Here is a 16,357-nt window from a genome sequence, read left to right as displayed (position 1 = left end):
AGAAGGACTATGAGCGGACGTGTCAGAAAGGGTACACTCTGAGAATTTCCTGCAGTTGCAGGAGTAAAATGAAGCCAGAAAGTGCAGCAGAGGAGTTTTTTTCTTCATTCTTCATTCTGAAAGAAGTTCCATCTACGGCTGTGGTTACCGGGCAACGCAAAAACCGGCTCAGCAAATCAGAGCTTAGCTCAGCGCATTGATACCACGCGTGTAACAGTGTCCCTTTTTAAAATTGTCGATCTTCGGAAAACCGAGGATCTCCACTTTGAGCAGTCCGTGGTAAAAAAAAATAATAATAAACTATCGTCAATTATCATTAACTTTCACAAATACCACATATTACAAACTCTGCGCACATTCTTAAGTCGCGGGAAAACAACGCAGGCTGCGGAGGATGTAGTGCGGCGTGCTGTGGGGTTTTATTTTTACTCACTGCGCTCTTCGGCTTAAAAGAAGGCGGAGCGGTTTGAGTTCAGTGAAGTCGGAGTCTTGATCAGAAAAGAGGGCGAGAGGGGCACTGAGACGGATGGAAGAATTGATGGAGGTGTGGACACGGTTTTAGTTAACATCCCTGCGCTGCTCTTGTTTACTGGGTTGAATAACGTTACATCCAGTGGACTGGCGTTTCCCAGCAGGTTTGACAAGTTTTGTATTTTTCGTGGTCGATGTGTGCTTTTGCTTTGGCTAAGGTTTGACGCTATTTTAAATGTTTTCAACAAGAGAATACAAAGCTAACGTCTTGTTTTAATTTTTCGTTCCACCTTAAATGGAGCATTCCCCTCTGGCGCGATATTTAAGGTCGGACGGAAATTTAGAAGAAGCAGTTTAAGCCACGTGTTCGATTTTTATTATTATTATTATTTTTTTATTTGTTTGATTGTTTGTTGCCTTGCTGAAGATCCTAAAGGAGTTACAGAGAAAAGTTATTCCGACTTTGTGGGCTCGGTTGTGTGTAGTGTGTGCGGGAGAGCTGGGAATATTTGAGTCAGGATTTTGAACCAGTCTGAAGAGCTGTTTGGTGAAGGCTAACACGTGTCGATTCTTTAAAGCCCGTCTGATTCTGGGTGGTTTTGTGCTGTTGGTGAACCGCACATTAAGCTGGTGTAAATTTTAAACGTACTACGTTTGTTCTCGCGCTTTCTCTCCACTTCCAAACACCGTTATTACCGAGGAGTGTAGTTCTTGGTCTGTTTTGTGCTGTTGTTTTAACGGGAGCGCTGTTCTCTGAACTGCGCGACTGTGAGTTCTCGATTGTTGCTGAAAGCTGGTGTGTGCTTTTCTAGAAACGGGGAGTGTTTTGCTTTTCAGTGACTCTGCCGGTCTGCTCCAAAGGCAACAGTTTTATCATATGATTGACCATGTTGTTCAGGTTGCTTTGGCGCTCATAATTTGTCTAAATTTGGTGTCCCTTACTCCCGCTATACGCAGTCCTGAGAGCTAGAAGTGAGTTGCGGTTTATCGTTATTCTCCAGGTTGATCCTGAAGTGTGTGTTTGAATTATCTCGTTATTTCCATTGAGCTTGAGACTTTTCCTTTCTTGTTATCGCCGTTCTTTCTTTGTGTGCTTCAGGCTGACCCTAAATGTTGACAAAGCATTTTTTGTTTGAGCTTTATCCTAGTTATCGCATATGTAGTTTTACTTATCTGTATATCATATTTTTCCAGCTAGATGGGCCCCTTTCCCCGTCCCCGTTCAGTTTTCCTCCTCTGTATGCTTCAGTTTATTCCAAAATAATACAACTCCTAATAGTACTCCTTTTAATTTAATTTTATTTTTTATTGCAGTTTGTCTGAAGAAACCTCAGCGGAAGGCAAACATGGCTGAAGCCTCATCCAGCAGCGAGAGCGAGTCTTACAGCGTTCTTACCTGGGAACAGGTGAGCCGCTTGAATGAGGTCCTGACCGAAGCAGTGCCGGTCCATGGTCGTGGCAACTTTCCCACTTTGGAGGTGCGGCTGAAGGATATTGTGCAGATGGTGCGAAACCGTCTAGAGCAGAGGGGCATTCAAGTCAAAGACATCCGCCTCAACGGCTCCACAGCCAGCCATGTGCTTGTGAAGGACATTGGTTGGAGCTACAAAGATCTGGACATCATCTTCAGGGTTGAACTCCCCCAAGAATCACAGTTTCAACTCATCAAAGACGTGGTGTTGGGCACTTTGTTGGACTTCCTACCAGAGGGAGTAAACAAAGAGAAAATCACACCCATGACCCTGAAGGAGGCTTATGTGCAGAAACTGGTCAAAGTCTACACCGAGCAGGACCGCTGGTCCCTCATTTCTCTGTCCAACAACAACGGCCGCAACGTGGAGCTCAAGTTTGTGGATTCCATCCGCAGGCAGTTCGAGTTTAGTGTGGACTCCTTCCAGATCATTCTGGACTCTCTGCTGTCATATTATGACTTCTCAGAAAACCCCATGTCTCAGCTTTTCCACCCCACCGTGGTTGGTGAGAGCATGTATGGTGACTTTGCTGTTGCTCTAGATCACCTCAAGAACAAGCTGATTGCCACCAAAAGGCCAGAGGAGATCCGTGGAGGTGGGCTGTTGAAATATTGTAACCTCCTGGTGAGGGACTTCAAGCCCACAGACGAGGAGGAGTTCAAAGCTCTGGAGCGGTACATGTGCTCTCGGTTTTTCATTGATTTTCCTGACATCGGTGAACAGCAGAGGAAACTGGAGGCCTACCTACAGAGCCACTTTGTGGGTGAAGAGAAGCGAAAGTACGACTACCTCATGATCCTGCGACGGGTCGTGAATGAGAGCACGGTGTGCCTCATGGGACACGAAAGGAGGCAGACGCTTAACCTCATCTCACTCACAGCTTTTCGGGTACTGGCAGAGCAAAATGCCATACCAGATGCATCCAGTGTCACCTGCTACTATCAGCCAGCGCCTTATGTCAGAGACTTGAACTTCAGTAACTACTATGTGGCCTCTTGCAACCAGTCTATTCCAACATGGCTGCCATGTAACTAAGACAGTCAAAGATGAATTATGAGGGGAATTTAAAAAAAAAAAGGAAAGGCTGGCCATTTTGTCATGAGTAGTATTCCCCATGTGAGCATAAAATATATTTAAAAAAAGTTTTTTTTTCTTTTTTTTTTTCCTCCCCCCCCTTTCCCCCTCTTCCCTTTGTCGGGGACTTGATTCTTACCTTCAGTGATATTTTTAGTGATTGGATTACATATTTTGACTCCTTTAAATGAGTATTTGTTGCCTTTATTTGTGTCTCAGATCAGAGTAATGCAATTTTTGCAGATTGGAAAATTCTTATTGTGCCTTAATGCCTGCCTATCATGGATGTAAAATTATTTAAATCTTTAGTCTTTCATAAGGGGAAAGTATTTTGAGAGTGATATTTGTGATTAAAATGTAAAGTGAACATAAAAAAAACCTAAAAATTGTTAAATGCAGAAAAAAAATACAAAATGTTGTTGGGGATAAAAACATGAGCACAAGCTTAAACAGCAAATTCCAATGTGCTATTAGATGGGCTGAATTATTATTATTATTATTATTATTATTATTATTATTATCCCCCCCCACCCCTTCCTCTTCTACTACCCTCAACCTTATTAACCACTGGTGAGCTGCTACTAATAAGCATTTTTAAATTTCCTGTTGCTCAGCTAATCATGATTAATAGAGGGATGAAAAAAGATATGCACTTCTGTTCTTATGGTTGCAGATGTGAAAAGTGGAATAGTTAACACAGCATTCATAGTGGTGTTTTTCAGTGTCTTGCATCCTCTGCAGAGTGGGTGCATAAATATTTTGGTGTATTAGTACAATATTCCTGTGATTTTTGAAAAGGACATTATAAAATTTGAGGGTATCAGCTGTCTGCTGAAAGTTTAGACCTTTTACAAGTAACTTGTGCATGGCATTAACATCCAAATGAAAGTGGGAGGCTATGTGAGATCAAGAGTGTGTGAGTAATTTGGTCCCTTTCCTTAAATGGATAAAGCATTGAGTGTCTAGTCCTCTTGAGTCTATCACGATCCTTAGCAGGCTTTGCATTGCTGTGTAACGAGACTCCACACTGTCACAGCACTCTAAATTTGTCCAGCAAGATGCAAGAGGAATATGTCTGCGTCAGCCCCGATAGGGAACACCTTACATGTGCGTGTGTCGTGTTCCTCGTGTGCACACTTGTCTGGTTATTGCAGAGACTAGGCATTATTTACAGATATTGCGGTGTGGATTTTTTATTACTGTTGAAATTAATTTCTCCTGCTCTTACTATTTTCCAGATCTAGCATTTTTCACTTCATTTTGATATTTATTCCTGTCATTTTGGAGTTCCCACCCAGGCATATTACTAACATCAAATGGCCAAGCTGTGTTTTAAACTGTAACTTTTTTTTTTATTAAATATTGTATAATTAAAATAATGCCAGTTAATTTTTTTTGATGCATGACAGAAAGGCTGATTCCTACACTTAGTCACCCCAGTGACAGAAGTAGAGGAGATCCCTTTGGCTGCCTTATTTTTTTATTTTTATTTTTTTCTCCTTCTATATCTTTTATGTAATGTTAACTGCCGCCCCAATGCCCTGTAGCAAGGTTCTTCTTTCCCTTCTCTCTGCTCACCCTGGACACACAGCTGTGGCTGGTTCAGCTTATAAAAGCACACTTGCACATGCATAGATAACCTGGAGAGTCATGCTCAAGCTCTTATCTGCTGCGCGCACAGACTCTGGAGGGAGGGAGTGGGTCACAGTAGCCGCTGATGTCAGGGGTCACGCCCCTGTGTCAGAGCGTTTTGAACTTTGCCTGCTTTTTTTTTTTTTTTTTTTTTGCTATCAGTTACTGTTTTGTTTATAGAAATTTAGACTGTGGACCAATGTTTAAACCAGCAACAAAACTCTCAAGTGCCTTGACTTTTGGTAGTGTGTTTTGAGTGTATGGCTTGAGCGTTGACTCTGTTAATTGTTTCTTTTTCTCTTGCAGTGTGAGATGGCTGAGTGACACTTATGGGTCTATTCTAGAAGGGGTGTATTGGTGGTGGTTATTTGTTTAAAATGTGAAGGGTATAAGTTTGGTCCTCCCTGGTCAGTCCTCGCATCCTGCTTACCCGGCTTTTCTCAAACCTAGTTGTCTAGTCATTCCAGTAATTGGTGCTTGGCTTGCCTTGTGGTTGTGAGATTTTATCCTCACCCCTCCCCCACCCCATACTTAAGCGGAACACTTGGGAACTGCTGTTACTGTTATATCTGAGGCTAAATGACTCAAAAACCCAAGTGAATAGATGCACTTTAGCGTTTTTGTTTGACTTCAAAACCCATGTAACTGTAAGCATATGAGCTCTAAATTACAGATGGGGAAGGGTGAAAGATGTATCTCAGGGAGATGTTTGTGGCTCATTTAACTTAAACTGTGGCTTATAGCCTATTTCTGTTCCAATGTGATCCAACATGTACATTTAGTGGAGTAATTAACATTTCTTCCCAACCATCTCCTGCTCCATAGATACCATCTGTGCTGTGTTCATTTTAGCTGTCTGTACACGCTTAAGCCCAAGGTCAGTTGGTCAGATTTAGCCCATTAGTATTTTGAATTAATTGTGTGTTCCACAAACACACACTCACTCTCTCTTAAAAATAAAACAAACACACACAAAAAAACTTGTAAGATATGCTGAAGACCACTAATAGCGTTTATAGAGGCTTGACCTGTTCATTTGAACACAGCTATCATAACTCATTACATTTTAAAATCTTACCTACCCGAGCTTCACCTGTAAAATGCAAAACATAACACTTGGCTAGATCCCTTCCTGTTTAAACCCTCTTCTTATAGTGTTCTTGCAAATAAGGAGGATGTATTTAGGCTAATTATACTAATGTATTTTGTTTTTCAAATAGTTTTCTTCCTGCTGTAATTCTACAAATAATATCCAGATTCTGAAGTTTTTCTTGTCTGTGGATGAAAGTGTTTGAGTTTTTGCTTATGTTGCACTACAGCTTGAAATGCATGCATCTGTATCCTTATTTGTTTAATGTTTTCCTGGGCTAGGCAGGTGCTTTTGCTCTCTTAGGACAAAGTTGCCTCAAATATGATAATTGCTGATGCCCAATGGCCTTTTAAGCTTATTTGGCCTGGTGTGGGAAAAGTCGTGGGATTTGCATTAGATGCTGTTTACATTTTGTTTCTGTCTCTTGTTTGTCTGACGAAGCCAATGATTGTGAGTTGGAAAGGTTAATATATGGAAATGTTGCACTATATATTTTGGATTTCATTGGAAAGAGCTTATTTGTCAGCTTTGTGATTTGAGGACTATGAAGATATTTCCTTAATACCATTTCATTTTTCAGCACTTTTACCTCACTTTAATTTTCCTTTTGGATGGTACTGAACGTCAGGAAAATGTATGAAGAGGGGAAATGAATAAAGTATTGAACCCCACATTTGTTGTGTGCTTTTTTTTTTTTTTACATTTATAATAGAGGCCATATTTATACACTTCAGTATGTGTTTGAGACTTTAAATACAATAGAATTTAACTCTTCTTCCAAGAAATTTAAACGAAGATCGTTATGATGTTTAGCTTGACGTATGAGTCAGCAGGTCAACATTTTAAAACCTGATGGTCAAAAGGTTGGCATTTAGGTCATGTGAAACGCTAGTCCCTGGTTCCATGTCCTTGACTAAGTTGTAATGCGACTGGAACAATGCCTTCCTGTTCGTACCACATCAGAGCACTTCAGAATTCTGTCTGGCCTCCAGCGGTCTCTCGATGTGGCCTTGCTTCGTTGCCCCCCTGCACGGTCCAGCAGAGCTATGAGTCAGCACACCAGTGTGCTCAACTTGCAAGTTTGTATAGCGTTTATCTGTGCTTCAGGCTTTTGGTTAAACTAGAGGCCTAACTTTACAGCTGTTGAACCATGTAGGGGTTAACGTTATTTCAAATCCAAGGTTTCTTTTCAAAATCGTTTTACAGGACTTGCTGTGAAATTTCATAAAATATGGTGTGACAGTGGCAGTCTGGTTTAAATTTTTTCTTGTGGACTGGCAGGGGCACCTTCCACAAGAATTAGAAACAAAGTCTATAGATGTAATCAGAATATGATGGACGTGCTGAAGGGAGTAGAGTTAGTTTATCTTGTTTATCCTGAGAATCGTGTGCATATTGTAGTGATTTTATCTGCTGAAGGGACATGCTTTTAAATGGAAAGTATGACTTCAAGAGCAGCAGAACACTTCTGATGACACCAAAATGAAAAAATGTTTAGAATTCCTCAGACTTTGGAGTCTTACATGAATTTATAATAAGAATTTTTTTTCTTTTGTGATTAGGGAGCATTTCTCAGGAATGTTACACATGATTTTCATCCTGAATTTGACTGTATAATTATTGAAGTGCCTCCTCTGTCTGCAGTTTACACGGTGGCTTCTATGAAGCTGTTTCATGGAAATATCAAAGTCAGAGGAGCTTGTGGATCGTTTGTAGCTCCTGTGTCATATCTTTCTAAGTATTTAATCCAGAATATATTTAACTGCACTGCTGCTTTTTTCTTTCATCTGCACATGACTTTCTGATCATTCTGGAGAATTCAAACATCCAGCTAGAAGCTCTCCCACATGTTTTATATGTTTATGTGAATGGCAGGTGTGTGGTGATCAGAGCACAGTCAAAACACAGCCAGGCCAGCGAGAGGACAACAATCAACCAACAAAGGCCTATTTCTGGAATATTGCTGAAAGACATGTGCAGAGAGACAATGAAAACCCTACATGGTAGAATGCTAGTGAGAGCCAGAGTCTCCTGAGTCTCCTCCCTCTCCATTCCATTCATTTGAACACCACATGCTTTTTCAGGTTTTGTTTCTCATAGTTCTAACTTTATAGAGGCTCATCGTCATAAATCACAGCAATCAATATCACAACAGCAATAACAAAATTTCGTTTGCATTCCCAAACCACCAGTGAAATAGTGAATAGAATCATCTGTTTGCTCTTTTTTCTCAAAACAAAATCAAACAAATGTCTAAATATTTCTTTGGAAACAATGTTGTTTTCTGTGGTTAATGGATTTTCAGACTCTTTGGTGTGCATTGTCAGGTAATGGAACTGTAATCATTCTGTGAGAACTTTGTGACTGAACATTGAGACATTTATAAGTTTCGGGTTTTCGAAGTAAGTCTGAACTGAAAATTTCACAACAGACCGACTGTTTGCATTATATTTAAATATGCAGAAGTGGAAAAACTGGTATAATTCTCATTTGACTCCCTGCTGCAGGTTTGAGCAGAATGAACTTGCTATATAGGGTTTAAAATAAAGATGAAGAATATATCAATGAAGAATCTCATTTCATCTGAACCCACCTTACATAATGACCAGATGCGCTACAGGACATTTGGGTTTCTGTATGCAAACATGGCAAGAGAAAATCTCTGCCTTTGCCTCAGTAAACACAAGACAAGAACCATGCGACCTGCCACTGGTTGTTTGTTTGAAATTCTCACTTGGTTCTGCTCTTGTCTTGGCACATCACTGTTACACAGGTCTAAACATGCTCACTGGCCTCACCTTTCTCCAAAGAAACAAACTTGCAGCAGAAATGTATTTTCTGGTTTTGTATTTCTTGTTTATGTCACATGTTGATTGCCAAACTGTTGTTGACTTGTTTGACAGAGTTCTCAATTTCATAACTATGCTTCAGTATCTTTTGCCTATTAACAAATGTGAATTTTCTCCATTTCTTTTTCCTCTTTTTGCTTTTCTTTTCAGCAAAACACAAGAGGAGGTGCCTGCCTGATGACCCCTGTAAGAGCTGGCAATGTGAATGATTTAAATACAGATGAAGGAAATGGGCTAGTCCCAGTAAGTAATTTTAGTTGTTAGGGGTAGCTGGTTGCTGATCCAATCATAAAATGCCACAGCGGTTATGCGTGGGATACTATCTCTTTTAAATGTTCAGTGATAGATGATAACTGAATTGTGGTTGCAGGTAGGAAGGTGTGGATTGGCATGTTCTGTGTACAACTACACTGTAGCTCCTTGTTCAGACAGGAGGCAATTCTCCTGCCAGTCGGAGCATTTAAAAGTCATTTTTATTACAAAATTATTTTATTAACTGTATTTCAGGATGTTTGTTACTTCAATAAATTACCACTAATGTAAACAAGTGGTCTCCTACCCTCAAGCGAAAATGACATAATGCAGTTTCTGCAGTGCTGATCCTGGAGCAGCAAAGATTCTGCTCTCCGTGTTAAAGGTCAGTGAAGCAACACAATCATATTTTATAGCTGCAATTTTAAGGTAATAAACCTACCCAGTGTTTTAGATCTGAAGAATCTTTTCGCCAGAACCCTCTGCAGTTATGTATGCGATTCCCTGCAATGAATACACTTTGAGAAAGGTGATCATATATAACCTAGTCAGTGCTAGAAGGCAGGGAATTAACTGTATGTGACTCAGTGGCTTTTAGAGGAAACTGTGGAACTTTAAAATTAAGACTATGGTTTGCACTCTCTTCGGCTGTCTTTAAGAATGCAAACACATTCGATTATGACCCTTTAGGCAAAGAGCCTTAGTAATCAACCTTGTTCCTCTGTTTCCAGTTGTTATCAAAATGTTAGTTATGTTTGTCTCCACCTGTTAGCTAAGGTGCCCAAATCACACAGTACAAGAAAGCCAGGTCGTGTAGTGCCCACTTCCTCTGAGACATGGGAAACCAGCCACCTCTTCTTTTCAAACTGTCTAAATCACAACTCCATTGCACACTTTGTGGAGAACAGGAAATGGCCAGCTTTTGTCTGTGAACTAACAGATCCACACTTTCGCCAGCGGTGTGCAGTGATGTGAGGGAGGTAGAGCAGTCTAGAGTGAGTGTGGCCAACTATGCTCTGACTGAGGCTTCATCACATGGGGCCAAGTTAAGGCAGGATCCCCATTATTTGTTTTTACCTAAGATGATATCCATGATATTGGATTGATTTCATATGGCTCCTTGTGTTGTGGTCTCAATTTACTGAAAATAATGAACAAAATGAAATATGTCTTCAAGCTGACCTGCAGTGGCTTATGAATCGTGTGTGAAAATCACGCATATATTACAGATGGCAGCTGCTGTTCTACAGAGCTCCAGGGGCTCAGTAATTTCTTCTGCTTAATGCAGCCAAACGCTAACAAGCTCCTCAACTCAATTTCATCCAAAGTCCAGGATGTCGACAGTAGGAGAGATAAGGGGAAGAGTCTGAGTCCAGTGTTTTCACAGGTAAGGTAGGTCATATTTCAAGTTTGTTTGTTTGATTGTTTTTTATTTTCCCCTTAGAACCCGTAGTCAGATATCCTGCTGTAAAATGGAGAGCAGTCAGTCAGCAGTGGAGTGCTGTTCTTAAATTACAGGACATTGGAGTTTGAGGTGAGATTTTTGTGGTGTAACAGGCACGGCGAGAAGCCAGCCTAAGCCCTGTACTTTAATAGTCTGAGAAAGCCAGCAGCTTAAGCAAACTGGCCTTCCTTGCCAGGAAATAGACAAGCTGCTCAAACAGTAACTGGCTGCATCTCTGAAGAGGTGCCATTTATAGGAGCTCAAGGTCCTGAGAAACAGGTGATGGGTGGAGGGGGAGGCAGATGTTCCTGTGGCTGAAACAGAGAAGGGGGAGGGGGGAGGGGGATTAGAGGGTTACGGGGGATGTGGATTATAAGAGTGTAGTGTGTTTCCTGTCAGCATTTGTTGTCATTTCTCAGAAGAACTCTTTTTTACCCACTCCCTCACTGTGTTCAGTTCTAAACATGTGCCCATCACACAGAGTGGAGTACAGCTCCTGCTGATTCTTAGTTTGGCAATGCCATTTTTACTGATTCGAGTTCTCCTGAGGATGGGCCAACATTTATAAAGGATGTTATTTATATCTGCCACATTCAAGTTTCTGCATGATTCTTCATCTCTTTTAAAACAACAAGATGTGTGCAGTGCCCCATTTTAGAGGAACATGCTCAGTCAGAACAAACGTCTGAAGTGTATCATGATTACAGGTATGTCGCCTGTTAGCAGCTGTTAGAAGAAATGGCTATGAAAGCAGGGCACTGTTTTTTTGCATATATATATCATAATCAAACCTATGCAAACAAAATTGTGCCCCGCTTCCATAGCCATTTCTTCTAACAGCTGCTAACAGGTGACATACCTGTAATCCTGTTACATTTCATGTGTGTATGCATGTATGGGCACATGTTTATAAAGTAACCTACACAAAATAATATTTACATGTTCAGATTTAATTCTGTTTTTACTGCAATCAAAAATAAAAAAAATCAGCAAAACTGAGGAGACGGGTGGAATGGGTATTTTGGGTAGTACATAAAATGGAATCTTTACAGTGCACCATTGTACATCAAAATACTGTGAATATTTATATCTCAATGATTGAATTAGGAGGGTGGCACGGTGGTGCAGCAGGTAGTATCGCAGTCACACAGCTCCAGGGACCTGTAGGTTGTGGGTTCAAGTCCTGCTCCGGGTGTCTGTCTGTGAGGAGTTTGGTGTGTTCTTTGCATGGGTTTCCTCTGGGTGCTCAGGTTTCCTCCCACGATCCAAAAACACACGTTGGTAGGGAGATTTGCAATTCCAAAGTGCCTGTAGTTTTGAGTGTGTGCCACTCTGTGAAGGAATGGCACTGTGCCCAATGATTCTGGGTAGGCTCCGGACCCACTGCGACCCTGAACTGGATAAGCGGTAGCAGACAATGAATGAATGAATGATTGAATTAGGCAGAAATTGTTCAAGTTTGGTGGATTTTTTTTAAACATCCATTAACCAGTCTTTATGGCTTTCATGTGGGACCTAGAGTATAGGCTCTACTGCATTTTCACATACTGCATCCATTACACACTTCAAATCCAATCAACAGTAAACAGTGTCTGATCGAAATCAACGGCTAAATTTAAGCAGAGGAAATCTGTGCTCTTATTCTGTATAATGTCACTGTGCTGTAGCCTTTAGATTAAATATTTCAAGCACCTCATCCACTTCAAATGACTGGAAACATTAGACTTCTTGGATTGTGTATGATCTGAGGTATAATTTACCTGTCAGTTGAATCTTCCCTCAGTTCATTTCCTTAAACTCTATCTTAGAAATGATACCGTGCTGTTGTGTGGAACATTACTTCCTCTAAGTGCACATTTTTACACAACACAAAACAACAGTGTCTAACACATCTTCAGAGTCACGGAAAGTGAGATTCTTGTAATATTTGAATACAAAGAACAGCTGCAGAAAACGGAACTCTTTCCTGCCCCTCACTGGACGCTCACACTAATAGCAGTGTGAACCCTGACTGCCCTTGCACAGTTCAGACTTAATTTGAGGGCTGTTTAGTGTTGATTCAGAGCTACAATAAGCAGATCAGCAGGAGCAGTGCTATGACTCCTGTATTGATCAAAGGTGGAGAGTGTATGCTGTGGTTACAGGTGCCTAAACAACCGAGGGAGAGCCTCAAGTTTAATAGGAGAGAAGAAAACAGATGTTTTTCTCTACTCTTTTCTTGAACTAATTTATTTAAAAAATATATGATTTTAAATTAATAACATGAACATTATTTACTTCCAGACTCTCAAACAGTTTCTTCCCTCTGCTAGTGAGACTGCTAAACTCCTCTGACTATACACTCGTCCTCATTTATGTACACTGTTGGGAGGGTTACTTTTAAAATGTATTCTGTTACAGAAATAAAACGGATTCTGTTTCATTTCTCAATGAGTAACGTATTAGTAATGCTTCAATATTTTCTTACACTTTAAAACAGTGTGAATGTGGCACTCACACACTGTTACCTAAGCAGAATATTCTACTGTAACCACTAGCTAAATGTATAATATGGAGAGAGATTAGTCTCAAAATACTTTACAAATGCCTAAATGTTAATCCACAAAGTAAACACAAGTAACAAATATGTTTCACTGTTCACAAATGAATACATCCCAATCTGTGTCTCACAGTCTGCAATTTGTACAGGTAACACTTTAAATTACAGCTCGCTAATTACTGGGTAAGTACAAAATAAGTAGCTGTTAAGTAAACCGTAAGATAAAATAAGTACTGAGTAAGTAAAAGGTATGATACTAGGAATGTGGTTATTACTGTGTATCTTACAAACATTTTACAAATAAGGCACGACCTAAGTACAGAGAGAGTACCTGTTAAGTAAGCTGTGAGATATATTAAGTACTGAGTAAATAAAGGGTATGATACTAGAAGTATGTGGTTATTACAGGTATCTTACAAACAAGGCACGTAACTACATTCTGAATCCATTGTACTTCTCAGCATTATTATAGATTATAAAATTGAGTTAAAAGTATGACCATTTAATTCAAGTTTTTTTTTAAACAATGCAGCTACTGTTTAGAATTCACTGTAGTTCTGAATGTAATTATAAATCCTTTAAAATGATTTACAGTGCAATACAAAGGACATGGTTGGCTACTTTCATTACAGGCGCTAGCAGAGTTTCATGGTGCTTTGTACTCATTAGGTTCTTGACGTGATTTACCACAATACTCATCATCACATACTTTGGAGATATTTTCCACTGCCTCTTGTGTGGCTTGTTCGCCTGCTGGCCACATTTGTGGATCAGACTGCATTTGTATTTGGATCGGGTGAAATGCGAAAGGAAAGTCTCAAAATCCAAAAACCCACGAGAGGAAATGAACAAATGCACGTCACGGAAAACACGCGAGTGACTTGATCCACAGATGCAGATTCTACAATTTATAAATACAATTTAAATTTGAGACAGTGACTTTACAAATATATGCAATGTAAGAGGCGGTCATGTAAGAAGCGCCGCACCTGGTTCACGTAGAATCACAGAGCCTTAAAAAAATAACTTTGCACTGAATCGAGTTCCTTCATTTTGATCATTTAAAATCTCTAAATTCTTGATCATTTATGTAGAGTCTAGTTTAAATCAATGCCAGGAATTGAACTTTGGCTGGGCCAGGGCAAAATTTCGTAGGCACAATTATTTTCCTAAAATAATAAACAAAAGCAAATTTTAGGGGTGCGGGGGAACTGGTTTCAGCGTGCCATTCGTGCGTTATGCAGCGTTTCCTGCTTATACCTTGTACGCTTATACGCAGCGTATACCTTGCGCTTTGATCATGTCTAGAGTTGTCAACTTTCTGAAATCGAATTACAGATTTCTGAACAGCAGTGCAGAATCTGTATTTTGCAAATACTGTATTACGGTGTACCTGCGGTACTATTTTAAAATTGTTAATTAATTACATTGAGATCTGAAGTGAAATCGATTCAAATCCAGAGCTTTCGGTCCCAGTGTTTCAGCACAACCGTTATCACTTAGCGCCGCCGCAAAAAATCCCTGTAGGCGGGGCTGAAACTACATTGGCTCCCGCAGTAAATGATCGACAGCTAACTCTGGCTGCGGATTGGCTAAAAAAAGTGACGACAAATAAAAAGAGCATTCTCTGTCTAAGAGCCGTGGAGTATTTGCCATCATCATTCGTCCAACTGACTGGATACGGCCCTGGTTTAAATCGATGTCCAGCAGTGTACACCAGTGCCAGTATCTCACGTTATAGCACTCCATCTCGTGTATTATTGCTTAAATACAAAATGATTGACTGTGACGAAAATCCACAGCAGTGATGCAGAACTTTAAACTGTGTAACTGTAAGGAAATACGGTTACGAATGTTTTGAATTTTAAATTCAAACGCCATTATCCCCAACACTGTTTACATTTATGTTTATGTAAGTCATTGAAGAGGTTAGGCAGTGTCAGCACTCTTCCATTTACGGTGACACTTTAACAATCAAACAGCACAGCTCTAAAAGCGTAAACATCTCATGATGAAGTACTACAATTTTTAAGTAAGTGGGCACATTTCCATGAGTAGTGTTTAGATTTCAATATTCTCATAACTAACATAATCCTTTACTATATTTTGAATTTTGAAAAACATATGGTTGATCTTTTCCTTTATAAATGAAAACATATATTATGCATGAGCTGTAGGCTCATGTTTGCAGTGATGTTTGTGAATTTACTCTTATAAAAGATGCTATACCTGTATTGTCCAGATGCAGAGAGCACGGATTTGCATTATAAACAAATGCAATTAGTTTTAGTCTATATTCAAGTACTTGCTTGTTGATGACTCAAGTGAAAAAATACCTTCCCAAATCAGCAAGTATAAATGCACACAAGAGTCACAGAATAATTTATAGAACTGCGATGGATAGCCAACACCTATCAGCACAGGAATTAAACATCCTTACATCTTACTCTTCAGTATATGAATCTAATATAATATTTATTATTTGTTTTTCGGTCTAAAGCACTTTCAGTGACATTTGTGTATGAAATCTTTTGTACAAATATTTATTGCTATTGCAAAACTAAAATGCTACACTCCAGACTCAGTGGAGTGACCACTCGTGGAGCAGCACACCAACAAAACAGGGAGACATAAATACAAAAATAGCTGTAACTAAATATGAACAGCTAAAAAAAAGTAGATCATTATCCTCAGTAAAGCACATGAACAGGAAAAGTATGATTTGAAAATACTTAGGAAAGAACAAGTGCTTGAATAAATGTAGAACTTACTTTCTATGCCAAGTGAAAGTGTAATTTAGCTGCTAGCTGAAAGAGAGATGTAATGCTAAGATGAACAAAAAAGAGCTATTAGAGTTTTAAAACAGGCATGATTGGAAAAAAAACTACCTCACTAGCTTAATATTCTAGAACAGTAAACTAACTAAACACCCCACCCCTACCCCCCAAGCAATCCTTTACACTCTACAGCCTTTACAACCATCCATTTTTTCCATCCATTATCCTAACCGCTTATCCAATTTAGGGTCGCGGGGTGTCCAGAGCCTACCTGGAATCATCGGGCGCAAGGCGGGAATACACCCTGGAGGGGACGCCAGTCCTTCACAGGGCAACACAGACACACTCACACATACACCTATGGACACTTTCGAGTCGCCAATCCACCTGCAACGTGTGTTTTTTGGACTGTGGGAGGAAACCGGAGCACCCGGAGGAAACCCACGCGGACACGGGGAGAACACACCAACTCCTCACGGACAGTCACCCGGAGCGGGAATCGAACCCACAACCTCCAGGTTCCTGGAGCTGTGTGACTGCGACACTACCTGCTGCGCCACCGTGCCGCCTTTACAACCAGTCTCTCTAAAATGACCAAGACTATGGACTAGTCCAGAACACATGGAGCATAGACAAATACACAGTGTACAGTTATGAAATGGTTCTGATTGAAGGCTCTGTCATCACTGTTGATATTAAAAAATGGAACACCAGTATGTAAATGTTTGAGCATGGAGGAGTGGTTTTAGTGCCGCTT

At 40.1% G+C, this 16,357-nt stretch overlaps 1 protein-coding gene across 3 annotated transcripts; it reads left to right on the top strand.

The window, feature by feature from the left end:
* The first annotated feature begins 211 nt into the window (after positions 1-211).
* Positions 212-6,405, top strand: tent5c (terminal nucleotidyltransferase 5C). 3 transcript variants are annotated; one of them, XM_066686961.1, is made up of 2 exons: positions 212-279; positions 1,786-6,405. In XM_066686961.1, the coding sequence occupies exon 2, from the start codon at positions 1,818-1,820 to the stop codon at positions 2,976-2,978; it is 1,161 nt and encodes a 386-aa protein (XP_066543058.1). In that variant the 5' UTR covers positions 212-279; positions 1,786-1,817; the 3' UTR covers positions 2,979-6,405. The 3 variants fall into 3 exon arrangements, with proteins under 3 accessions (XP_066543058.1, XP_066543059.1, XP_066543057.1); XM_066686962.1 differs by lacking the exon at positions 212-279 and adding an exon at positions 293-544; XM_066686960.1 differs by lacking the exon at positions 212-279 and adding an exon at positions 294-635.
* The last annotated feature ends 9,952 nt before the right edge of the window (positions 6,406-16,357 follow it).

Source organism: Hoplias malabaricus, chromosome 12 (genome assembly GCF_029633855.1).
Source record: "Hoplias malabaricus isolate fHopMal1 chromosome 12, fHopMal1.hap1, whole genome shotgun sequence".
NCBI lineage: Eukaryota > Metazoa > Chordata > Actinopteri > Characiformes > Erythrinidae > Hoplias > Hoplias malabaricus.
This window is presented reverse-complemented; position numbering and strand designations above follow the sequence as displayed.

Excerpts from the sequence above, each read along its gene's own strand:
- tent5c (XM_066686961.1), top strand. The coding sequence starts at position 1,818 with ATGGCTGAAGCCTCATCCAGCAGCGAGAGCGAGTCTTACAGCGTTCTT.